General features: G+C 40.7%; 4 protein-coding genes across 5 annotated transcripts; 3 read left to right on the top strand and 1 right to left on the bottom strand.

Annotated features, from left to right (window-relative positions):
* The first annotated feature begins 635 nt into the window (after positions 1-635).
* kbtbd4 (kelch repeat and BTB (POZ) domain containing 4) lies at positions 636-6,759 on the top strand. Its single transcript, XM_038706455.1, has 5 exons — positions 636-713; positions 1,845-2,319; positions 2,408-2,549; positions 5,135-5,241; positions 5,336-6,759. The coding sequence occupies exons 2-5, from the start codon at positions 1,858-1,860 to the stop codon at positions 6,194-6,196; spliced, it is 1,572 nt and encodes a 523-aa protein (XP_038562383.1). The 5' UTR covers positions 636-713; positions 1,845-1,857; the 3' UTR covers positions 6,197-6,759.
* Positions 6,760-6,907: 148 nt separating this feature from the next.
* On the top strand, positions 6,908-14,484 carry rapsn (receptor-associated protein of the synapse, 43kD). Of its 2 annotated transcripts, none has more exons than XM_038706464.1 (8): positions 6,908-8,158; positions 8,865-9,203; positions 9,913-10,071; positions 10,889-10,987; positions 11,145-11,267; positions 11,361-11,414; positions 11,616-11,815; positions 12,029-14,484. In XM_038706464.1, the coding sequence occupies exons 1-8, from the start codon at positions 7,934-7,936 to the stop codon at positions 12,099-12,101; spliced, it is 1,272 nt and encodes a 423-aa protein (XP_038562392.1). In that variant the 5' UTR covers positions 6,908-7,933; the 3' UTR covers positions 12,102-14,484. The 2 variants fall into 2 exon arrangements, with proteins under 2 accessions (XP_038562392.1, XP_038562390.1); XM_038706462.1 differs by having other exon boundaries at positions 11,985-14,484.
* A 247-nt stretch (positions 14,485-14,731) lies between these two features.
* Positions 14,732-18,957, top strand: LOC119893990 (zinc-binding protein A33-like). The gene is made up of 6 exons (XM_038706459.1): positions 14,732-15,129; positions 16,883-16,978; positions 17,102-17,332; positions 17,656-17,678; positions 17,758-17,876; positions 17,959-18,957. Exons 1-6 carry the CDS (start codon positions 14,737-14,739, stop codon positions 18,507-18,509), a joined length of 1,413 nt encoding a protein of 470 aa, XP_038562387.1. The 5' UTR covers positions 14,732-14,736; the 3' UTR covers positions 18,510-18,957.
* ighmbp2 (immunoglobulin mu DNA binding protein 2) lies at positions 18,735-25,590 on the bottom strand. Its single transcript, XM_038706433.1, has 16 exons — positions 25,440-25,590; positions 24,568-24,650; positions 23,713-23,882; positions 23,418-23,613; positions 23,209-23,306; positions 22,876-23,039; positions 22,273-22,473; positions 22,051-22,195; positions 21,787-21,961; positions 21,069-21,251; positions 20,850-20,968; positions 20,672-20,766; positions 20,341-20,464; positions 19,410-20,246; positions 19,114-19,313; positions 18,735-18,997 (listed from the first exon to the last, which is right to left on the bottom strand). Exons 2-16 carry the CDS (start codon positions 24,642-24,644, stop codon positions 18,803-18,805), a joined length of 2,979 nt encoding a protein of 992 aa, XP_038562361.1. The 5' UTR covers positions 24,645-24,650; positions 25,440-25,590; the 3' UTR covers positions 18,735-18,802.
* Between the last annotated feature and the right edge of the window lie 101 nt (positions 25,591-25,691).

The raw sequence follows: 25,691 nt of genomic DNA, 5'->3' as shown, positions 1-25,691 counted from the left end.
AACTATAAATAAATGTTAAATAAATAAAATCTAGTAAGTTTTCTCCTTTATAAATATTCCAGATTTAACAGACGTGACATTCGGTGGGTGAAGCTCTGAAAAGATGCCTTGCACTAATTCACTAGTAAGTTTTCTCCTTTATAAATATTCCAGATTTAACAGACGTGACATTCGGTGGGTGAAGCTCTGAAAAGATGCCTTGCACTAATTCACACAGGAAGACAATATGTAGACAATAAAGTCCTAGTATTTTTCTCACAGAAAAGGTGTCATTATCTTAATTTAAGCTTTTATGCAAGAATTCATAATTGGATGGATAAATGTAAAGAGCATATCTTTGGCTCAAGTTGTAATTTCCTTGTAATTTTCTCATGCATGTGCAGTTTGACGTCCGTCATAATTCTGTGGTTTTTCTGCTTTTATGAAGGAAGATGGACTATGATATACAGCCTCTTATGATGCCTAATTCTGTTACTATGTTGTGAACTATATGTAATAAAGTTGGGGTGGAAAATTAATGTTTCCCAGAGCCCTTTAGAGAGAAAATATGGCTCTGGTGTTTCCTGAACGTCAGCTGCAGCACCACAGATCAGCCACATGGGGGCAGTAGCACCGTTTGACACCAGTCGCTTCATAGACGAGCGATGAAAGCGTTTATTTACTTCCGGTGAAGAGTTCAGCTGCTTCTGAATGATAACGTAGTGGAGATAAAGGTAAACTACGCTTGTTTACTTGCTGTATTTCTGAAAGCGTTACCACTCCTTTGTCTCATTTACAGTCCAAGTTATAAGTCCACCTCCACGGTGTCGCTGTTTAATTTTCACTCGAGGGTCCGTTAGCCAGCTAGCTGCTGTGGGTGCTAACGCTAGCTGATCAAAACAGTACAGACCAGCGACCCAGCGTTAGTATAGCAAAGCCAGACAGTTATTGCCAACAAAAATATTATACATAAATATTATATAAATAAATAAAAAAATCTAAAATGAGATCTCCATTCTGTCTCAAAAGCATATCAGGCGCATACTTAGCTACACTAGCCTCATCTAACTAACCTGAGAAAGTGTTTCATCATTTAATTGAATTTAAATATAACTAACGTTAAGCTTTTGAGCAGCTGCCTCTGTGATTTTACACATTAAAACGTTTACAGTCCGTTGCCATTTTATTTTTTAAGATACGTCTAGTTAAAGCTAATGCAGTCTAATGTAATAATCCTGCAACAAATCCTGAGTTGATTCAAATTTATGGTGAATTTGAAGGCTGTACTTGTAGCTGTGTTGTTTAAAAAAAATTATATTGTGTTTTACTGATTTTTTAACATAAAAATATATAAAGTAATAAGTAAAATTAAGCCAAATCTTTTTTTCAGTCCTTTTTCCTCAACAAAAAAATATCTTAATGGAAAACTTAGAAATTTATTTTTCAACTGTAAAATGTCCAGTTCAGTACAATTTGTGATTTGGGAATTGTTAAACGTTTATCTCTATTTATGTGAAAAAAATTATTATTGGCCGATATATTGCTCCAATATGAGATCCGTATCCAACTGTAAAATGTCCAGTTCAGTACAATTTGTGATTTGGGAATTGTTAAACGTTTATCTCTATTTATGTGAAAAAAATTATTATTGGCCAATATATTGCTCCAATATGAGATCCGTATCAAACTCCAGCATCATTCAGGCTCCAAAAACACCTCTCTAGAGACGTTTCAACAACAACTGAACATTATAACTTTAATGAAGGCAGGATTTAGAAACTAGCAAGATGTATCTTGGCAAGATGTATCTTTTTAAGCAACGACTGAGTGTAAATGGATGTCATGCTGTTTGTTGACTTGGTCAGGTGAGCAGCAAAGATGGAGTCCAGCGAGGAGGGGGGCCTCAGTGTCGGGGGCTCTATGGGAGAGGAGAACTACTTCCTGGGTTACACCTTCACCGACCGCTCCCACTCCAGTCGGGTGGTGAAGAGTATCATGGACCTGTGTCTGGAGGACGGCCTGTTTGCTGATGTCACCATCACCGTGGACAGCAAAGAGTTTCACCTGCACCGGCTGGTGCTCTCGGCACAGAGCAGTTTCTTCCGCTCAATGTTCACCTCCAACCTCAAGGAGTCCCACAACCGCTCTATTGAGCTGAAGGATGTCAGTGCCACCGTGTTTCAGCTGCTGATTGACTACATCTATCACGGCACAATTAAACTGAAGGTGGAGGAGCTGCAGGACACATATGAGATGGCAGATATGTACCAGCTGACTGCACTATTTGAAGAATGCTCCCGCTTCCTCTCGCGGACAGTAGAGGTCAAGAACTGCCTGCAGGTGATTCACTGTTTTTCACAAACTGCAGTCTCTGCTTCTTGGTCATAATTGTGTATTATCAGTTTTATGATTACCTGTTCTTGCCCAGGTGATGTGGCTTGCAGACAGACACAGTGACCAGGAGTTGTATACTGCAGCCAAGCACTGTGCTAAAATCCACCTGACCCAGCTGCATCAGACTGAAGAATTTCTTAATCTGCCTCTCTGTCTTCTCTTGGACATCATCAAAGGTATTACTCATTGCTGTCTTATCACTATGTACCATAACGTCCGATTTTGTCAGTGTTTTTCAGTGCGTTTTTATATGTAAAAATTTGGTGGGGCACCAACCATTTCAAAAGAAAGGCCATTACAACTACAATTTAAACTAGGTGTTGTAAACATAGGCCAACACAGCGGGGGAGAGAGAGAGAGATAAATAGAGCTATTACACAAGATAACTTACACTAAGCCTGTCATAAACCTAAATTAAAAATGCATTAAGCCTACACAACCAAGCTCAGAACAAATGAGCCTACAGGACTATAGCAAGCTCAACACCACTAAAGGCCACAACTAAGTGCACTGACAACTTTTTAAGGTTACAGACCAACTCTATGAACCAACATTATTGTTATTATTCTTCATCTAATTATTATTATAACAACATTATGACAACAGATAAGCATGGACGGACTGACACTCGTCACCATGTATATTATCAGTCGATTAAGTCCAACAATATAGCTAAAGCACGGACCAGCACGTTGGTGGCTGTCCCGTGGTATTGCGAGCAAAAGTTTTTGGAAATGCATCTGAATATTCCTCTGTTCAGAGAGTCAGCTGACTCGTCGTAGTGCTGTTTCACATTTACCACAAAGTAATACAAGTTACCATCGGAGTGATCACGTATGTTTTCAAATAGCAGACATGGGCAGCAGCCTTCTTTGGTAACGTTGTAACGTTAACCGTTAGCCAATGTTTCCTTGAAAACCACTCTTAAGTTAAATCCGCTGTTGCTTTTAAGCAGTTTGACTGATGGCAATATACCCTGGGCTGGTGGGCACCAAGACACTTTAATTCCAGTTTCTCCTTCAAATTAAGGGTTTCAAACCTGTGCTAAAGTATCAAATACACTTAGTTATGTCTCATGTTAGCTGGCTTAAGTATAGCTAAAACAATCTTCCCTCGCTCTTCGCCGGACAGACAGATAGTTAGTCAACTCAACTTGTCATTTAATCTGTGTGATCTACATTGAATACAGAAAAACTCTGAGCATGCGCATTAATATTTTCCTACATACAATGGATATTGCATTGTGACCATAGACTGTATATAAAAAGATTTTGACAGAGGGGCTAGCCCCACATTCATGCTACAACAGCCTACAGACGCCAATCGGGAGAACATGGTCTGAAGCAGCAAGGCAGGGCAGGACCAATGAACATAAAATTAAATCCTAACATAAATCTAATGCAATTTAGGAACATGTTATGTTCATAGATAGTGAAATATAGCATAATAATAATTGTTGAAATGTTATTTTTATGAGCCAGGTTTAGGTGTGAAGAAGTTTTGGAGACTGATGAAGACTTAATATAGCATGGGTTATTGAGCCCGGCCAATGAGATACAGTGCCAGCATACAACATGTAAACACGTCAAATGCCAACACCAGATCTGAAGGAGAACATCTTGTGGTCCCTTTTATGTTTCTGTCTTCCGCCTAGTGCCTGTAGGTTTCTCTATTAGGTCACCTTTCACCTAGAACAACTATCTATCTGACGTGTAGACTCCAATGCTTCATCATATTGGAATCTCTCACTATCCATTAGTTTTATTCTAATCTGTGGAGCCAGTTAGTTCTTGTAAACATTCTTGTATGGCTCAACCTTGTAAGACTCCCAGAGAACACTGATATCTGCTAGCCTGACGTCTGAGCTACTGTCTCTAACTAATCAGTCTATTGTTGTCTTCCTGATGAGGACAAGTACGTGTGAGAAATACGTAAAGCTATAATGTCAAATACTCAGCTACATTAATCTACGCTAGACCTGTCTTACCTTTTAAAATGTAAATCCACTGTGCATTTACTTTGGTGGGTTACACATCTCAAACTGAGTTTTAGCTCAGACTGTAGTAAAATGGCTGGTTGAAATATATGAAAATAAAATATGAAATGAAAAACAGTATCTACAAAAAGTATGTTTGGGAAAATGGTTTGCCATTACATTACTTAATTGGTAATTATCAAAACAACTATTATAGTCCTATAATCTTGAATATACATTTTTTGGAGCATCCTGCTATCTGAATGGTTAAGGCAATTACCGCAATGTTCCCGGTTTGATTGTACACTTAGTAGATAATTTGTTAAATTTACAACTCTAAATAAATGTTAAATAAATAAAATATAGTCATTCACGACAAAATCCACCTTTTTCTCCTTTATTGATATTTAATACAATCATCTTTGCACATGTAAATATCACTTCATGACATATCATGCACGAACCTGGCACATTGCACATATTTGTTGTTAATTTGTTAACATTTTGTAAATTGTTATTGTTGTTGTTCTGTTGTTATTTTTATTATTATTTTTATTTTTTTATATGTCAGTTGTACTATTTTTCTCTATTCTTAAGTTATTCTTATGTAACTTTTGTTTATTACATATTTATATATTTCTACATCTATTTATGTTGGCTGTATGTCTGTGTACGTGTAGCACCTTAACAATCAAAAAGCAAATTCCTTGTATGTGTAAAACACTACTAGGCAATAAAGCTCCTTCTGAATCTGACTCACTAGGCCTTGTGTTTGTTTGTGTTCAGATGGAGTTCCCAGCTCCCAGAATCCAACAGTGGCCATCGAGTCGTGGATAAACCACAACAAGGTGGAGAGAGAGGAGTTTTCTTGTATCCTCCAAGAAAATCTCAAGGTAAAATATTGTTGAAGAGGGTGCTCAGACATTTTATGTCTGTTGTAATTTGTATCACTGAAGTCTGATATGTCTTGATTCTGTATGTCTGCAGGAAATCGGTGAGAATGTCCACATTTACCTGATTGGTAAAGAGGAGTCGCGGACTCACTCCCTGGCTGTGTCGCTTCACTGTGACGAGGACGATGCGATCAGCGTGAGCGGCCAGAACAGCTTATGCCATCAGATCACTGCGGCCTGTAAACACGGAGGTGACCTGTATGTGGTGGGGGGGTCCATCCCTCGCCGCATGTGGAAGTGCAACATGCACACCATGGACTGGGAGCGCTGTGCCCCTCTGCCCAGAGACCGCCTCCACCATACCATGGTTTCTGTCGGTACTGAGGACGCTATCTACTCACTAGGGGGTAAAACGTTGCAGGACACACTCTCTAACGCCGTAATTTACTACACAGTGAAGGACAACATGTGGACAGAGACCAGCCAGCTGGACACTGCAGTGTCCGGGGCTGCTGGCGTTAACCTAGGTGGTACCATCTACCTGCTCGGAGGAGAGGAGAATGACATGGACTTTTTTACCAAGCCATCTCGACTGATTCAGTGCTTTGACACCGCCGCCCAGAAGTGCCAGATCAAACCTTACATGCTGCCGTTCGCGGGCTGCATGCACGCAGCGGTCCACATGGATGTGATCTTCATTGTAGGAGAAGGAGACTCCCTGGTGTGCTACAATCCTCTGCTGGAGAGCTTCACCCGCCTGCGCCTCCCTGAGGTGTGGAGCTGCGTTCCTTCACTGTGGAAGGTGGCCAGCTGTAATGGCTGCATATACGTCTTCAGGGACAAATGTAAGAAAGGTGACGCAAACACGTTAAAGTTTAACCCGGCCACATCTGTCGTCTCTGTTATCAGAGGTATAAAAATCCTCCTCACAAACTGGCAGTTTGTTTTGGCCTGAACTGTCCTCTGGATGTTCACGCTGTGGTCCACACAGAGAATCAGGGAAGACTGTTGGATAACTTACCATGACATCTGTGTGGAGACGTGCTCTAAATGTATTTACTCAGCTGGTTTCTGTGTCACTCATTCCAGCCTGACTAAACCTCCAGACCAGTAGAAGCAGTTCAGCGGTGTGTGTGTGTCACCTGCTTGTAATACAGTGTGTGTCATTGTGCATCCCTTAGCCGATAAGTCAAACAATTTGTTGTGCTGCGGTAACCAGTGATGAACTAATCAACATAATTTCCTGTGCACTGCTTGTTTATTCACACGCATGAACAAACCTCTGTGGTAAAAGACTTTACTGACCATAAAACATCCTTCAGTATATTTGTATGTGAATGTTTCATGATGTTGTAGGCTAAATATCTTCAGATGTCAAATTTTGTGCATAAGCATGATAGCAGACAGTGTTTTCTAACTTTTAAATTTTTCACAGTTTCTTGTCTTAAGATTGTATCATTTCTGATGTACATGGTCAATTTAAACTGAACAGAAATGTCAAATATATGGCTGTAGCTACGAGCTGTCACTGTTATATTTATGCCATATTTATGGCCCTGTAGCCATTATGCATTAACTATTTCTTACTATTAATACTATGTTTATTACTATGGATCTTTCATTCTTGCAATTATACCGCAATGCATTTAGAAATGGTGCACTTTGTTTGCTGCGTAGCTATTGAAAGCAACGCCTCAACAAAGACATGGCAGTATTTAACTTTGGATTGGGAATGCATCTTGTGAATGGCGAGGTGGTAAAGGTGCCTGTTTTGTCCTTCCTACTACAGAGAGGCCAAAACTTTGATCCCATTGATGTGTTGCAGGAGGCTGCGCAGCTGAAACCCAAGCCCAGTTACATGTCAGACTTTGTGAACTATTCTAAGCATCAGTTGCTGACGCCAAGATGAGGAGTGGGGGTTTCTGGAGGCACATATGCGTCTCCATAAGAACTCCCAACAGGAACTGACGGCCACTACGAGCACCATCTGACATGCAGTATCTCAATGTTGGGCCCCTTATTGCAGTTCACAGTCCCATATGTGAGATCCATTTATGGATGTCTGCTTTTAATGCTCCAGCGATGTAAAAATGTGTGGTCCAGTTTTTGATCAGTGAGTGAGGGTTAGCGTGAAGGTAGATCGCTAGGAGCTGTAGTGACCTTGGGGCTGCTTGCTGAGGGCAGGACAGAATTCCTGAAGGGACACATGGTCTAGAGTGACAAGGCCATCTGCTGTAGCGCCAGCAGTAGGAGGAAGGTGGAGGGGGTTGGACACGGGGGTGCTGAGAATTCCTTTGGCTTGGGTGTGGAGGGAGTAGATATTCTGGGATATTGCTGCTAGCACTCCACCGGGAAATGTGTTTCTTTGGCATTTTTCAAACAGAAATCTGAGGGAGAATTTTTGAACATCTTGATGGTGAGAGGGGATCATTGCAGGGTTAAATGGGGAAGGTATTTTTCCAGCTCTCTGCAAAACGACTGGTGATAATGGTCTTGGTGTGTTACCGTTTTACGTCGGTGGATCCAGTTTCCTCTCCATCACAGCACTGCCGAAGCTGAGAGCGGGGTCTGGTAGGCCTTCTGGCACCGACCTCTCAGAGGATCGTCTTTAGGGGATCTTCTTTGGAGCTGTACTGTGCATGGCAAGGATCTACTTTCTTGGTGCCTCACTAAAATTGCATGGCCTAAACGAATGAATATTTTTATGAGGCGGCTTGCACCAGAGATGGGCCAGGACCAAACCAAGCAGCAGATAGAGAAGGGCCTGAGGTTGTATCAGTCCAATCAGACGGACAAAGCCCTGCACGTCTGGACGAAAGTGCTGGAGAAGACCTCGGATCCTGGAGGGAAGTTTCGGGTGTTGGGGTGCCTGATCACAGCGCACTCGGAAATGGGAAAATATAAAGATATGCTCAAGGTAAGCCTCCCAAAGAACAGTATGCTACATACAATAACTTCATACACTTTAGTTAAACAAACATATAACCAGTGTATGTTAATGAGTGACGTTTAATTTGGGGAAAATATGTATATAAGCAATGTGACTTTTTCCTTATATGAAAAGTTTTCCTTCATTAATATTCCTACTCTACACACAGCCATGTTGTCATTTGGTTTACATTATTCATGTTAAGATTTTTAATACTGTGATCCTATTTTGTGTTATACAACCAGCCATACTGTTGTGTGTGTGTGTGTGTGTACGTGTGCCAATATTTTATATGTCATCGTGTCTGCTCAGCTCTGGTACAGTTCCTGCTGTGGTAGCAATTTAACATTTCTACAATGGCTGTTGAATGAGAAGAGGTCAAAGGTCACCTTCTTGGTTCCATTTACAGTGATCTTGAGAAGCGTGGGTTAATTTGTGGCTTCCACACGGTGCAGAGTAAATAAGTGCCCTGCAACCCGAGTATCAGTATGGAGTGTCTTGTTGACATGATCGTCTTTACTCAACCTGCACCCGCTCTCTTTTACCCGGCTGTAATGAGGACTTCATAAAACTGAGGCCTTATATTGTTGAATAAATATATCCTGTTAAGATTGTGAATATTGAATATGAATATTAAGACTAACGTCCATCTTATTATTTACACGTCTTCCATCACCTGACACTCACTTTGCAGTACGCTCTAGATCAAATCGACACGGCCAGAGAAATGGAGGACCCAGACTACCTGACAGAGGGCTACCTGAACTTGGCGCGCAGCAACGAGAAGCTGTGCGACTTCCAGAAAACAGTGTCCTACTGTAAGACCTGCTTAAACATGCAGGGTACCACTGTCAGCCTGCAGCTCAACGGCCAGGTATGTCTTAGCATGGGAAACGCCTTCTTGGGCCTCAGTGTTTTCCAGAAAGCTTTGGAGAGCTACGAGAAGGCCCTGCGCTACGCACACAACAACGATGACAAGATGCTGGAGTGCAGAGTCTGCTGCAGTCTGGGAAACATCTATATCCAGCTTAAGGTACTTTTTATAAAATGATTGACATTTAACTGCGTAGCTGAGAGCTTTTGATCATTTAATATGTGCTACACTGCAAATACTACATATATTTATATATATACATGCATATATGTGAGATATTATAGACCAGTAGTGTGAATAAGAACCTTTCCTGCTGTGAAAAATCTAAAATACTTTGATTGTTACAGACTTCTCAGGTATTTTGTTTGGGTAAACCATTAATCGGATTGCATGTGCGGCTTGATTGTGCAATCAATACCGATGACAATGTACTTGCAGAGTATGATAACACTGCAGAGCATCCAAGCAAACATCATCAATGGTTAGCTCATGTGGTACCGGGCAATGAAAAACAAGGGTGGAGTGAGTAGGCTGGCGGGGGTTTATGTAGTACCCCTGACATCAGAGATTTGTAAGCGTAATCCCTCGGCTTCCCGGGGAGGATTGGTTTCAATGGGATTGTGATGGTGGCGTTTGAAAAATGCACTCATATGTCACACAATTTTATGAAAGAAAACATATAATATGCCTGTTAATAATACTGAAGACCCATATATAAAAAATACAAATTTTCTAAAAGATTCTTTGGTTGAATATGGTCAATGGTTGTGTTGTTACAACCCAAAATGGATGCTTGACTTAGACACTGCCACTTGTGGGCAATAATTAGCCATCAGAGGTCTTACTCATCAATAATCTCTGCCAACAGGACTATGAGAAAGCCTTGTTCTTCCCCTGCAAAGCAGCTGAGCTCGTCAATGACTACGGCAAGGGTTGGAGCCTCAAGTATCGAGCCATGAGCCAGTACCACATGTCAGTCGCCTACAGGAAACTGGAGCGCCTCCCAGACGCCATGGAGTGCTGTGAGGTATTGTTGTGTAACCGTCCAACACAGAGTGAATATCCTCAGAGACGGGATTCATCCCACAAAAACAAACTTGCATAACTTGTGGAGAATGTCACAGTTTTTGTGTCTTCACAAAGACGCTGTCCCCCGATGCCTTCGGCTGTTCTGATGTCTGCGCTGCAGATACAGTAGATGTTGTGCAGCCGACAGGTGCAAGCACCAGTTGTTCTGCTGCAGCAGACCTGGACAAAAATATGCTCACATAGGCGCTGGTTTAAAGTGTTAATGAAGAGGGTGGCTTTAGTCTTCGCTCTGTTCTAATAATGTACTGAGGGTGAAAAATAACTTGATGTCATTGCCTTGGAGTGCAAAAGCATAGTAACAAGACCGCAGGATGCATTTCAGATTTATTACATTTGCCAAACGCACTTAAACAAACAATTTACACATCTCGTCATATTTGCAATACCAGAGTAGGTCCACAGGATTCCTGAAGGTGAAACGTCTCATGTTTCGCATCACGTATTTGAAAATATACAGAAACTGCTAAATTAAGGTAGATTTATGACAATATAACAGGAGTGAAATTGAATTTGTAACTCCCTTCTGCTACATAACAGACAATATACCTTAAAATAAAAGCTATTATAAAAATGATAAACAGACATAAACTATATTCAATGGAGCAGTGCTGAGGATGAATTTGAGTTTAATAAATGCATGCCATTTGTAAAGTAGCTTTTCGTAATCACTAGATTTCAGCAGAGGGTTGGTTTCACAGCTGAGGGGGTCAGACAGACCCCTCTCTCCTCTAAACACCTGTCTTGCACTTCTACAGGAATCAATGAAGATTGCTCTGCAGCACGGTGACCGTCCTCTGCAGGCTCTGTGCTTACTAAACTTTGCAGACATACACCGCTGTAGGCGTGATGTTGATGTAAGTCCCCGCTATTTGTGCGCACTTATTAGGCTTAACACTAAGATTTTATCATTGGTTTATATATTTCTGTGCTTTCTCACTGTATATGTTTCAGAGGATTTTCTTTAACAGTTTACTGCTCTGACATCTATATTATTTCTCTCCATCCATCTAGAAAGCATTCCCTCGCTACGAGTCTGCACTGGGTATCATGACTGAGATTGGAAACCGTCTTGGACAAGCACATGTCTACCTGGGAGTTGCAAAGTGTTGGCTCCTGCAGAAAGAATATGACAAGGTACCTATAATTATATATAAATCTCACATGCAAAATATGTCTGACATAAATCTCAAATAATGTTAATTATGACACATTCTGTTTATTTTCCAGGCTCTTGATTCTTTGCAGCGAGCACAGGAGTTGGCAGATGGGATGGGAAACAAGGTAACTGATGTTCCTTACAGATCACACAGGTAGCGCAGACAGATTAAACCGTTTTGATAATTGAACAACTCGTCTTTTTTAAAGCAAAAATGATGAAAAATTAGTTGCCGCTCCCCACACACAAGTTGTGTAAATCATACAAGCTGGGGTGACAGAGTGTACATGTCACACTGACAGCCTTTTTCTGATATGTACCTCAAGCTGAGTACACTGAAGGTTCACTGCCTGAGTGAAGGGATTTATCGGAGCCGGGGGCAGCAGGAGGAGCTCAGAGAGCAGGTGGTGAAGTTCCTGCAGTGTGTTGAGGAGCTGGAGCTTTACTGCGGCATGTGTGGAGAGTCCATCGGGGACAGGGACCAAAAACTGCAGGCCTTACCCTGTTCCCACATTTTCCATCTTAAGTGAGTGTTCTAGCACAGCGTACTATTCATTGTTTTTGACACATTCTCGTTGAGTATGATTTTGATGTTCTTCATACAAAACTTTGCCTCCAAAAATATCCAAGTGATTTAGACTTATTAAAGACGTACTTTTTAATCTGTGTATTTCTTTATTTCAACATGTTTACAGGCTGGCAGATAAAGCAGTTGACACTGGATGTTTTATCCCTTCAGGTGTCTGCAGACAAACGGGACAAAGGGTTGTCCTAAATGTTTCAAGTCCTCTATGAAGCCTGGATTCGTGTGATTGTGAGGCTGTGTTTGTGCATCGGGTCTGCAGACACAGCGTGAAGCCTATCAGGCTGCTGACTGAGCTGAGAGAAGCAGGCAGCCTCAGGATGTGCTGAAGATGTCTGAGGAGTAATAATTCTCTGCTCTGCTTAGAGGATGCTGAACTGAACCCAAAGTGTCGCACAGTGTGGCTCTGAGGACACAATCAAGGCATCCATCTTACTGACAGACATCAGTTTGTGAGTTACAGGTGACTGAGGAGGTATAACAGAGTGTTACATTTCAATATAAGCTGAGGGGGAACGAACCGACATTGTCTCGGATGACTGGCCATTTGTTGCAGAATTATGGACCGTGAAAAGAGTGTAACTTGTATTTGCTATTTTATGCATTAGAATGAAATGATTGTCAGTGATATGTCAGTAATGTGAGTCACAGGGTTTGGTGTTCATTTTCTCACATGACCTTTTACACAACATCCACTTGTTCTTTACTCAACAGTTTTCTGAATTTAGTTTTTTACCAGAACACAGAGCCATTTCTGAATTTAACTTATTTCATACATGGTATATTTTTTGTTGTATACATGTACATACTATTCTCATGTTAAAGGTGGGGTAAGCGATTCTGGAGTAATGCAATACTGTAATTAACGTTAGCGTTAACGTCACAACAGCTCCAAAGCATACTCACAACTCTCCTGCTACTATAGCTAATATCACAACAGCAGCATGTATCGGAGAACTAGAAAGTCAGCTGAATGTGTTGTGTGGCTCTGTCTGAGCCACTTTGTCTGTTTCCCAATTACAGAGCTGTGTACAAACCATACAGTCTATGGTACAAACACAGGATTTATTTTCAGCGCGCGTGACAGCTAGCAGACCGCGAGGAGATATTTGACAAAACAACGTGTATTGGATTAAAAACACAGACCCCACCTTTAATTTGTTTTGAAAGTTCGATTTATTTGAGGTGTTTTGTAAAACCTAAAATGAACTAAAAATCTCTTAACCATTCAAAAACTAGTATGTCTTTACAAAACCGGTACATACAGCTTTTATTTTCCTTATTCACAGAGATTAAGGAGCAGGATCAACACACGTTGTGTTCATATGAATTCCTTTTCTGTCCGCTTCTGGGAATGTTTTACTCTCAAGTCTGACATCAACGTAATATTGTTGCAATTTAAGGTCAAATACTGTTAAGAAGGAAACTATTGGGAAAGGATTTTCTTTGACCAATCACACACACTTTAAACAAATCATTATGTAGAGGAGATACACGCAGTATGATTTAATGTAGTGCCTTCATATTTGAAGTCATATGCAAATATTATTTCTTTGGTAAAATCACAGTAGTCAGAATGAGATTATATACTTGCATAGGCGTTTGGGGAGAACGCCAAAAAACACATCAGTTATTGTTGCATGTTTTATTTACAATGCCAAGCAACAAAGTTGGATTACATCAAATGATGTATCCATGTAACTGTATTTACTTATTTCAGAATTTTTTGTTATAGTATTTCTTAATATTCAGTGGCTTTTATCACTAATATTCCTTATATATTTGTTCAGTTAACTTTAGACATTGTGGTTTGGGGAGGGGGGGCATATATCAGTCAAACTCTTGGTTTTTCCATATACAGTAGGTTTTCTTCAAATACTGTAAATTTATTTTTCGGGAGACTTAAGTTTACAAAGGCTGTGAGACAAAGCAGGATGAATGCTTTGTACTGCGAGGGCAAAATCATTAAAATAAATACTATTAACCCCTTTTGAAACTTCATAATAAAAGCAAAGTAATAAACTTGTTTCATCAAACTTGAGGAATATACACACACACACACACACACACAGAGTACTGTACTGTTTTAAAAAATGAAGTATTTAGTTTTCTCTCTCTTCATTTAACATGCGAGTAAGTTGTCAGCATGAGAAGAGGGACACATTTACTTCTACTGCACAAGCACTTAACGGTTCTCATTTTTGAGAACGCATCAATACTTGACCTCACCTGGTTCTTGTTTGAGGTCACCGCTTCCAAAATAATGTTGAGTCTGTTTACCTATATTACAGTCATGGTACAACTCTTGCAAAGCACAGATATTATCTACACTTTTTATTCACAGTACAGCTACTCATCTTTAACGGTTTAAACTACCTCTGTTTTTGCCTCTAAGCGTTGCCCTCCTCAGAGGATTAATGCATTAATAACAAATAAATACATGTAGAATTGTTATGTTTTTCTAGACATCGTGTTGACATAACCATGATTTCAATGATTTAGAGTCTGACCAAAGTGCATTGTTAATATATTTATGCATTGAGTCAAACCCTGTTAATGTATCGAATATGGAAACATTTCATTATGGAAAATAAAGAGCACTGAAAGTGAATTTAAGTGTTATCCTAGTGCTGCTATTGACTATTTTGTATTGTTTATTGTATACATTATGTGTAAATGTCAGTCTGCACCGATGACAATAACAGAAACAGTTTCAACATACAATATGTGGAATGCTTGAAGCCTATTTAACTAGCTGTACTAGTTTGCCAGCATTTACAGAGCATTCAGGGTTGGACCTACCGGCTGCACCTGAAGAGCAGGAAGGAAGTTTGACTACACTTTACAGGAACGCTTCAACCACAATGGAAGCAGCGAGTTCACTCTATGAAAAAGACTTACACTGTCCTCAGTGCTCTGGGATTTATTGCCTTCCTGTTCTCCTAAAATGTGGCCACAATATTTGCAGAGTTTGTTTACAGAAATTCTGGGAATGGAAAGGATGCCGCGAATGTCCTGTGTGTGGCACTGTGTGTGTCCCTGGGAGACCGCCTATCAATTTGGCACTGAAGATAGCTGCAGACAATTTTCAAACCCAAAGGACCAGTGGGGATCAAGATCTTTGTTCCCTTCACAACGAGAAGCTGACTATTTTTTGTCAGAATGACGAAGAGCCCATCTGTCTCGTCTGCCAAACATCAAAACAGCATAAAGTTCACGAGTGCTGCCCAGTAGAGGAGGCGGCCCAACAGAAAAAGGTAAAAATAGAAACTGGGGATTTACTGTACATTCATTCCAACACATGAGACACAGAATTCAATCAGTCACACGTGAGCGCAAAGCTTTGTTGTTCTTTTTAAGTTAAGGAGATGTAATAGTGCTGCAATTAACAATTAGTTGCATTGGTTAATATGCCTATTGTTTTCTCAAGTAATCGATTTATCATTTAGACTGTAAAATGTTAAAAGATAGTTATAAACACACAAATTCCATGGTGATATCTTTAAATTTAAATCTAATTCTAAATCTTGGTTTACAATGAAACACACACACACACACACACAAATAAGATTAGTTTTGCATTTATTCATTTAGCTGGCACTTTTATCCAAAGCAACTTACAACTGCTATATACACTCACCTAAAGGATTATTAGGAACACCATACTAATACTGTGTTTGACCCCCTTTCGCCTTCAGAACTGCCTTAATTCTACGTGGCATTGATTCAACAAGGTGCTGAAAGCATTCTTTAGAAATGTTGGCCCATATTGATAGGATAGCATCTTGCAGTTGATGGAGATTTGTGGGATGCACATCCAGGGCACGAAGCTCCCGTTCCACCACATCCCAAAGATACTCTATTGGGTTGAGATCTGGTGACTGTGGGGGCCATTTTAGTACAGTGAACTCATTGTCATGTTCAAGAAACCAATTTGAAATGATTCGAGCTTTGTGACATGGTGCATTATCCTGCTGGAAGTAGCCATCAGAGGATGGGTACATGGTGGCCATAAAGGGATGGACATGGTCAGAAACAATGTTCAGATAGGCCGTGGCATTTAAACGATTCCCAATTGGCACTAAGGGGCCTAAAGTGTGCCAAGAAAACATCCCCCACACCATTACACCACCACCACCAGCCTGCACAGTGGTAACAAGGCATGATGGATCCATGTTCTCATTCTGTTTACGCCAAATTCTGACTCTACCATCTGAATGTCTCAACAGAAATCGAGACTCATCAGACCAGGCAACATTTTTCCAGTCTTCAACTGTCCAATTTTGGTGAGCTCTTGCAAATTGTAGCCTCTTTTTCCTATTTGTAGTGGAGATGAGTGGTACCCGGTGGGGTCTTCTGCTGTTGTAGCCCATCCGCCTCAAGGTTGTGCGTGTTGTGGCTTCACAAATGCTTTGCTGCATACCTCGGTTGTAACGAGTGGTTATTTCAGTCAAAGTTGCTCTTCTATCAGCTTGAATCAGTCGGCCCATTCTCCTCTGACCTCTAGCATCAACAAGGCATTTTCGCCCACAGGACTGCCGCATACTGGATGTTTTTCCCTTTTCACACCATTCTTTGTAAACCCTAGAAATGGTTGTGCGTGAAAATCCCAGTAACTAAGCAGATTGTGAAATACTCAGACCGGCCCGTCTGGCACCAACAACCATGCCACGCTCAAAATTGCTTAAATCACCTTTCTTTCCCATTCTGACATTCAGTTTGGAGTTCAGGAGATTGTCTTGACCAGGACCACACCCCTAAATGCATTGAAGCAACTGCCATGTGATTGGTTGATTAGATAATTGCATTAATGAGAAATTGAACAGGTGTTCCTAATAATCCTTTAGGTGAGTGTATGTCAAATGTTGTACGCCTCTGGAGCAACTAGGGGTTAAGTGTCCTGCTCAGGGACACATTGGTGGACGTGTCACTGTGGGGAATTGAACCCCAGTTAATCAGTTCACTGCTTCAACTCCAGTTTAACTCATGATTCTTCTTTGAATGTTTCAGACAGAAATTTCAGCCGTGCTGGAGTCCTTGAAGAAAAAGTTCAGAACACTGAACAAAACAAAGGAGCACTGGGAGGAAACAAAAAACTATATCCAGGTAAAAGCTACATTCATGGTGTGACTCATTAAATTCACTTCCAGCCAGAGAGAAAAATTCCTCAGCATCAAACATTCCTTACTTCCTTAATGCCATGAATAACCACCTCCCTCAACATTACAGACCCAAGCTCATGAAAATGAGAACGAGATTAAAGAGGAGTTTGAGAAGCTACACCGGTTTCTATGGGAGGAGGAAAACGCAAGACTGATGGTGCTCAAACAGGAAGAGGTCATTAAGACCCAGGTGATGTGTGAGAAGCTGCAAAACATCGAGGACCAGATCAAAATGCTCTCGTCCACCATCAGCGATACTGAGAAAGCCCTCAGGGCAAACGATTTACAATTTCTACAGGTAGATTTACAGCCATTAGTTAGACAACATTATTTCTCAAAGCTTTGATGATTAGAGTAACACCTGTATCAACTCCAAACAACACATTTATTTAAATGGACATTTAAATCCCAGTCTACTCCAAAATATACACCAATAGGCTGGTGGGCTCTCTGATGACATAGTGGTTAACTATTAATTGTTCAGAGTCAGTGTGCAGGTGTTACTCTTTTCAACAGTGCCGATTTCCAATAAGCTTGCACCTACACGCAATGTATATATAACCACACATCTGACCTTGTGTTAACAAGATGCATTTCTTCACTTTCTTGCTGTGACTTAAGGACTACAAGCAGACAAAGAAAATGTAAGCATGACTCACTTTCTGCTAAAATTAGCACTAACTGCCTCCATAAAACAATGTTGTAATTCTTTCCACGTTTCAGGGTCAAATGCAACGTCCGACAGCCAGAGTTAATCAGAGATATCCTGATTAACTCTGCAAAGCATCTGAGAATGCTGAAGTTTGGAATTTGGAGGAAGATGGCGAACATCGTCACATATGGTGGGTGAACAGACAATGTAAAACAAAGCTGAAGTTTACTATGAAGTACGCTCAACGTACTGTACTTTGTTTACACTTGTAGTTCCCATCACTTTCGATCCAAACACGGCCCAGTCCAACTTAAACTTCTCAGAAGAGTTGACCTGCGTACAATACAGCAATAAGCAGCTACTACCTGACAACCCTGAACGCTGCACCAACTGTCTGTGTGTGCTGGGAGCGACCGGCTTCACATCTGGAAAGCACAGCTGGACCGTAGATGTGGGCCAAGGCAAAAACTGGTACATCGGAGTGGCCCAGGAGTCCATCAAAAGGAAGACGGTCGTCTTCCTCAAACCGACTGAGGGTTTCTGGGTGATCGGCCTGTGCAATGGAGACTCGTTCTGGGCTAAGACCACACCTCCCACCAAGCTCACGTTGAAGCAGAAGCCTGACAGGATTACCGTAGAGCTCGATTATGACAAAGGAAAGGTGGTCTTCATCAACACTGCTGATATGACAACAATATACACATTCAAAGACAGATTTACAGAGAGGATTTTCCCATACTTCTCCCCTGGATTGAACAAAGATGGGGAAAACTCCAGCCCGCTGACAATCAGTCCTCAGACTATAACAGTGGATGTAGAGTAAACTCACCAACAGTAGACACATGACTCACATGACACACTGAATGTGTGTGTGTGTTAAAGCTGCCATAACTGACAAAAATAAGTGAATTGTTAAATATAGTAGTTAAAATAATGAATCCATGTAGCACTCATGAAATTCACTAGCAAATTGTATGATAGTGTACAGTGTATCCAATGAACATTAAGAAAGGCAACATATAGTATATTCAGTCAAACTAGACTGTTAGCATTGTGAAACATCTGAATTGTTTATTCGTGTTCAGAACTGAAATGTATAGAGTTGTTCTGGTATCATTAATTGTCCTCTTTGTTTTTTGGTTTCCTCTGTGATGCCATATCTTTCAGTTTAGAGTCCAGTTTCCTCTGCAGATAGGCTTTCTTATTAGGGTCCATGGATTTGTCTTTCTTCCCACTCCCGGCATAAAGAACGCCTTCTTTGCTTATTCTCATCCGAGCATGAGACTTGGCTTTGTCTCCACAGCCATGAACCTAAAAAGGGTTAAAAGCATGCATTTTCAAGTAATCAAATCAGGTGTGTCAAGGCCACATAGTCTAAACATCAACCAAAACAAGTACTATTCGCAAGCGGTATCCTCCTGTCTTACCTCTGGTATATGATGACTGAGACAATACTGTCTGTTGCAGAACGGGCAAAGCTGTCCAAGTGTTAGCACTGAAGCTTTACACTTCACAAAACTGCACACACTCTCAGCTTTCCTGACAGCGTTGATAAGTGTGTCAAAGTCATCATCTGGAGCGGCGGCAGCAGCAATGTCGCAGGCGCCTGCCTTCGTTCGGTTCTTTCCTAGGAGACAAACGGCACATTTGAATTACTGCAAACACATCAGAGCACACAAGTTTTTAAAAAACAAAAAAACACTCGGATGTTTTTACTACAAACCTTTAACTGACTTGGGCTTCTTCGATGACTGGGCCAGAGCTGGTGGGATGTTCTGTTGCTTTTTTTGTTGAGCATTTTCTTCCCTTTTCTGCTGCTCCCTCTTCATCCGCTCCAAATGTAAACTTTTCAGGTCTAATGGTGGTTGACACAGTGTCTGTCTTTGGGGATTTGCAACAGTTTCCTCTTCTTCTTCTCCCTCCTCCTCTTCCTCCTCCTTTTGTGTTGGCTGTTCAGCTGGTGTTGACACCAGGGGCCTGGAGACAGTGATACACCTGTCTTTACCCTCGCCTTTACTCTCATGAACGAGGCCCAGCTCCTCAGCGACCTGGTGGACCAGCAGGCGGTCATGAGAGTTAAACGATGATGGAAACTCTAGTTCACTCCGATTTAAGTCTTTTAGAAAGCTCTCCACCTGCTCTCTGATCTCAGCGTATCTGTTCTTCTTCTGCTCTTCTTCTGTCAGTGTTGTTATGCTGGACTTTGCATACTTAGTATTAGCAGTATTTTCATTACTGCTGCTACCAGTGGACTTCCTCTGTTCTTGCTTCGCCTTGCTGGGAGGCTGATCTTTCACTTTCTGTTTGTTGGCTGTGGAGCTGCTGGCAGACGTATTAGCCTTGGTGTCTTTGTGGTCGCGGGTGTAGTTCTGTGGCACGATGTCTTGGATGTATTCAAATGCTGTTCTCACCTCGCCAAACTCAGTTATATGATCGATCAGGGACTTCAGGAAAGCATGATTCTGGACAGTTTGAGTGTCGCACACTACAGTGATGTGACGTCTCGCTCGTGTAACAGCCACATTAATCCTTCGGTCCTCTGCCAGAAATCCAACTTCCCCTAAAATAAAATAAATATATTTATGCAAATGAATGTTACAAACATTCATGGTGTGGCAGATGAGGGCCCAACTACCCAGCAAAAAAAACATTACCTTTTCTGTTGGACCGGACTAATGACAACACCACAGCCTCTTTCTCTCTGCCCTGAAACCCATCCACTGACTTTATCTCCAGCTCTGGGTGCCTCGCAGACAGTTTCTGGCGCAGTAGATCGACCTTTACAGGGATAAAAACATTTAAAAACACATCACTTGTTTCTAAATTTCTAGTTTAATGTTACATTTTCTATTTTGGGGAATTTTATTTTTTATTACTGTGAAAGTGTAGATCTTTTATTTATGGAATATGGAAAATAAAGTTTTGCTTTTTGCTGACACAGTACAGAGTAGCAGCTGGGTGTAGTTACTCCAATCAGTGACTTACTTGTAGATTGTACGGAGCAATAACAGCTATGTCTTTAGCTTTAACCCCAGCTTCAGTCAAGGCCTTTATGTGCAATTCAACAATGTCTACTTCACCTGAGAATAAAGTAAACATACTGTTAGTTACCACAACAACCTAAGTTTAATAAATGATGTTTTTTATAATAAAAATTATTAACCTTGATTGCCTTTGGACTGCTCATCTGTGACGTCCATCTCACTCAGACCACAGCCCGCAGTATCGATAAGAAGCAACGGTGCGCTGGTCTCTTCGACACAGGCGACTCCTGGAAGATCTCTTTTACATCAAGGACATCATTTTTAACAGTTACTTCAGTGAGTTATCATTCGCTGAAACACAGAAGTGAGAAACTTCCCATTACCAAGCTCACACTCACTTTAACACATGTCTCTCTACAGAGCTGTGAGCTGTTAGTCTTCCTTGGTACATCTCTTTGGAGGCCCACTCCATGATGGCACTGTTCATTCGGTACTGAACTGTTAGCATACGGACCACTGAGTCCCCATACATCTGGATTAGTCTCTCCATAAGACTGAGAGACAAGCCTTTAGATGCAGCCCTGTGGAGCACAAAAAGACTATATGCAACATGAGACTATAAAACGCCCTGAAAACATATTCAGCTCAGTCAGCTTTTTGCTAAGACCCATGGGGTCCTAACAAGAACACACATTTTCTGCCAAAGTTAGAACAGTTTTCTTTATTTCATCAGCAATTTCTGTATTTGGGTTTCTGTCTGTGCTCTTCGTACTGGTTTGACATGGGCAGGGCTCAATAGGAAAAGGGTGAGATCATGTATTGCTGTGCACCAATCAGGATATCATCAAAACGTGATTCCAGTTTTTGCTAAAATCTGATCAAACCACACCGACACAGAGTTACTGAGTGTTAAGCTCTAAAATAACAGCTCAGGATGCCCTCTTCTGAACTTTAAATCTTATGGTTTCTTACTTGCACACAAATATTTAATGTAAAAACTTCAGACATGTTTTAAGGGGCTTTGAGGAAAATGTTTCAGTTATAGAGAAAAAAAAAATTAAATCTTCAATATTATTTATCTTTGAATGTATAAAAAGAGGAAAACCTGTTTTTTACGTTTGTGATTTGATAGTAGGTGGTAGCTGTTTGTAGTCTCCTGCCAGAATGCACTTGCGCGCTCTGAGCAGGGCGATCCAGCAGCTGCTCTCCAGGGCCTGAGCGCACTCGTCTATCACCACCCAATCAAAATGCGCCTCAGGCAGGAACTTCAGAGGGCTGCCATCACAAGCACCTGCGGACGCAGACAAGTGCTCTGTGATTGCCTTTCATCATCACTGCAACGACTGAACTACATTTTCTTCACTCGAGGCCATTACTGACCTGTGTTGGTTGATAACACAACATCAGCACTTTTTAGGATCTGGGTGATGGCGGTTGCTTCCCTGGTTTTCAGTTCTTTTCTTAGCTCCCCTATTTCCCTTTTGAAGTTCACTCGCTCTCCTTTTTCACGCTTCTTCATTCCCATCTTCACAAAAAATATTACATTATAAATCTTTTAAGACCACTGCAAACACTAGTAGGAGCATACACTAAAATACCTACAAATGCTTTATCAATGTCTTTACGGATGTCTGCGATGATGTTTGCGTTGTCACTCTGAGCGAGGATGGCGTCAAGTGAATGTTTCTGTATGGACTCCAACAGTCTGGCAGGGTGACCCAGCCTCAGGACCTTCGCCTTGCACCAGGCTAACCTCTCCACTAAATTATCCACAGCCACATTAGAGGGGGCACAACACAGGACCTGCACAAACACAAAATCTGTCTAGACTGAGATGCTGCAACTACAGCAACAAATGACATAATGAGATAAATGTGGGGGAATAAATCTGAATCAGAAATACTTTATTGATTTCAGAGGGGATATTTGTTTTGTCACAGTTGCTGGCGTTACTAACCAAGGCATTAAAGAAATAGCAATAATAATATATATAGAAAATATAGAGATGTAAATATAAAAATAGCAATGTGCAAATAGTATATAATAGTATACTACTGTAGGTGACAGAAGTGTAATGAACAAAAAGTAGTAAGAACAATGAGTACTGATAATGTTGAGAGCTGGAATGGATTTAAATACTTAATAAACTAATAAACACCAAATTAAATATTCACATACACACTAATAGAAATCAACTTCCTGCACCTTTTGGCCTTGTTTGACTGCTTGCAGGATTATCTCCAACACTGTAGTAGTTTTCCCAGTGCCTGGTGGTCCATGAATCACAGCCAGTTCCCTCTGAGACAAAGCAAAGGACACAGCTTCTCTCTGGGAATCATCCAGGTTTGAGTTAAAGAACTCCACTTCATCTGATGAAACATAATAGAATACCCAGTGTTAGTCTGTGTATTTATGATTCATGCTGATTTGCAAACTTTTGAAATCAGTGGGAAAAATATGTTAATAAGCTATACCGCCAAGCACAATTTCATAGAGGGCCCATTGTTTCATATGATTCACTTTGTAAACGTGACTTACTTGGCTGTGATTGAGACGAAGGTTTTGATTCTCCAAAAAGAACATTTATAAGATTAGCAGCTGGTCCATTTCTGTATCCATTTAATTCATTCAAGGCCCTGTAAGCACAAAACACAGTGAAAATAAGTTGTTTCAAGGGTTTATAACTCACTTGTATCCATCTTACATGATCTGTACAGACAAGAGCGAGTATTACATTTGTCACTCACTTTTTCATTCGTTTGTAAGTGACGTCATTTGCCAACTTTAAGAGGTTGTAAAGAGCATCTGTATCAAAGCTGAGACCACCCTTAGAATCGTCAAAGGCCACGCTTACAGAAGCTTGGCTGACCCTCGTCACTATTCCTGTGCCGATCTGTGAGGCTGCGGTGCATCCGCCGGTGTCGTACAAGCCAACTATGTCCCCTGTAACAAAAGACATAAACATCACATAAAGCAAAATATGAAACCAAAGTCACGAATAAAAAAAACCTACAGATGAGATGTTTTGTTCTTCCATCTCACCAGGTCCAAAGCTGTTGCTTGGCAGAGATAAGAAACCAAGATGCTTTCTTGGCTCAAGGACGACTACTGTGCGACCATAGAGACCTGTGGACTGACTTCCTATCTGCAATTTCAGCAGGCAAACTCCTTTATTTTGAAGATCCTTGAGAGAGATGTTTTCCTGCCATATCCTGAAGGCACAAACAAAGACATTTTATAGGGACAGCTATAAATAATAAGATTGTTTTTTCATTAAGTCGAAAGGCTTGTCTTAGTTGTTAACCATACCATGATCTCTCTATAGAAAAGGGGGAAAATTCACCACTTTTTCATAAAAAGGTTGGTTTCCCTGTTTTAAATACTACTACCCAGCCTATAAAAAACATTGTATATCTTTTGTGGCCTTGGAGGAGTCATTTCTACTTTTCGCATGGCTGCACCCAGATCATTTACCTGTCTGTTGAAGTCATGTGGACAATCCACATGCAGCCTTATATGTATGACTGCACCACCAAACATTTATGAACATTTCTGTAAATGTAGACACCCAATTTAGTATAAACAAGATGTGCATGTCCACTGTCAGTTTGTTTGTTTGTTTTGTACTCTATCCAACTCAAAACAAAAAGCCTGTTGGCGTTTAAAAGACGTGGGCATTTCCCTGGCAGGGAGATGCTATCAAGTGGCATTTAGGGAAGTGTAGTATCTCGTGTTTTTGGATCTTGACCCATACGCGGTGCTAAAACTCACATTAACATTTTTGACCACTCTTTTTTATTCTGTTTTCTTCCAAGTGTCCAAACTTCATTAAGTGCAGAGCAAACCTGCTGGTGTCTGCATAGTAAAGTATCACAGCCTGTATGTTATTTTACATACCGGGTCTCCTCTATTTCAGCCTCCCTCTCCTCCTGCAGAAGCTCGAGCGTCTTTGACACAAATTGTTCAATCGCCATCACTCACTAAAAAAGACCCAAAAGATAAGTGTTACAGCACAGATACAAAAAGTCAGTTCACTTAAGCTATAAACAACAGACAAACAAGAAGAGGTCCTACTTACTTACTAATGTTACGGTTTAATGTTATACACACCAGGTCGAATTTAACTGATAAAACATGATGTTAAAGATCGTTAAGTTCGTTTAAGATTTAACATTCAGATTTAAGCATTTACATTTTATGCTACTTTATACTTCCTCACCTTAAATGGCAAACATTGTACTTTTGAGGCCACTGTATTTATTTGTAGCACAAATCCATTGAGTTATTTCAAGTCATACAGATTTGCGTTGTCACGCAGCTACTACATAAAATCCTGCATAACGTTACACAGTAACAATAATCCATTAATACAAAATTACACTGGGATTATTCAGATTCATGATGAGTTATATATCTTTTGACAATTTCATACTTGTACTACTTTGAATAGAGGGCTTTTAATAGTGGAATCTTTTACATTATTGTCTCAATCCTCCACTGCATCTCACAGGCCATAACATTCATCTAATACAATACGGTACATGTTGTTATATAAAGACCCAGGTTTTGCCTTTAGTGCATTATTATTCTATTTCATTGCAGTTAACGTTAAGGGCAATACGTGACACCAGAAACAGTTTAGCATTTTATGTATGTTAAAGCTTTATGTTGACAAGTGTCCTCATTTCCAGAAATGCTAACATGTTAGCTTGCTAAACACGCTGCACTCAAACTTTAAGCTACAATTAGCAAGCGACAATGACACTCACCCGTTAATGTTAACTATCTGAAAAGACACCTGAAGAGCAGCAGAATGAAAAGGAAATGTTAATCATGCGGGACAACTTGGAAGAATTGTGGTAATATCTCCTACTACAGTGGGTTTGTTTGACTGACGTCGTCTTCTTCTATTGTGTTTGCTTGCTTGGTAGCTACACTGCCACCTATCTGTTCAGATGACTCGCTCACAGACACATTTTATTTTGAAAAACATACAACGCGGAAGTTATCCATCTCCATCC

The sequence above is a fragment of the Micropterus salmoides genome, unplaced genomic scaffold (assembly GCF_014851395.1).
Source record: "Micropterus salmoides isolate LMB-PRFRI ecotype aquatic unplaced genomic scaffold, ASM1485139v1 Ms_hic_scaffold_8, whole genome shotgun sequence".
Taxonomy (NCBI): domain Eukaryota; kingdom Metazoa; phylum Chordata; class Actinopteri; order Centrarchiformes; family Centrarchidae; genus Micropterus; species Micropterus salmoides.
Note: the sequence above shows the minus strand (reverse complement) of the source record. Positions and strands in the feature narration are given on the sequence as shown.

Bases quoted from the DNA above. Each gene is read 5' to 3' on its own strand.
- kbtbd4 (XM_038706455.1), top strand. From the start codon at position 1,858: ATGGAGTCCAGCGAGGAGGGGGGCCTCAGTGTCGGGGGCTCTATGGGA. The intron at 2,550-5,134 runs GTATTACTCATT...GTTTGTGTTCAG, and splicing joins TCTCTTGGACATCATCAAAG to ATGGAGTTCCCAGCTCCCAG. The intron at 5,242-5,335 runs GTAAAATATTGT...GTATGTCTGCAG, and splicing joins TCCTCCAAGAAAATCTCAAG to GAAATCGGTGAGAATGTCCA.
- rapsn (XM_038706462.1), top strand. From the start codon at position 7,934: ATGAATATTTTTATGAGGCGGCTTGCACCAGAGATGGGCCAGGACCAA. The intron at 10,988-11,144 runs GTAAGTCCCCGC...CCATCCATCTAG, and splicing joins GCTGTAGGCGTGATGTTGAT to AAAGCATTCCCTCGCTACGA. The intron at 11,415-11,615 runs GTAACTGATGTT...ATGTACCTCAAG, and splicing joins CAGATGGGATGGGAAACAAG to CTGAGTACACTGAAGGTTCA.
- LOC119893990 (XM_038706459.1), top strand. From the start codon at position 14,737: ATGGAAGCAGCGAGTTCACTCTATGAAAAAGACTTACACTGTCCTCAG. The intron at 17,333-17,655 runs GTAGATTTACAG...CTGTGACTTAAG, and splicing joins ACGATTTACAATTTCTACAG to GACTACAAGCAGACAAAGAA. The intron at 17,679-17,757 runs GTAAGCATGACT...TCCACGTTTCAG, and splicing joins TACAAGCAGACAAAGAAAAT to GGTCAAATGCAACGTCCGAC.
- ighmbp2 (XM_038706433.1), bottom strand. From the start codon at position 24,644: ATGGCGATTGAACAATTTGTGTCAAAGACGCTCGAGCTTCTGCAGGAG. The intron at 20,767-20,849 runs GTTAATAATTTT...CTTTATTCTCAG, and splicing joins GCAGTCCAAAGGCAATCAAG to GTGAAGTAGACATTGTTGAA. The intron at 20,247-20,340 runs GTAATGTTTTTT...ATTTTATTTTAG, and splicing joins AGTCCGGTCCAACAGAAAAG to GGGAAGTTGGATTTCTGGCA.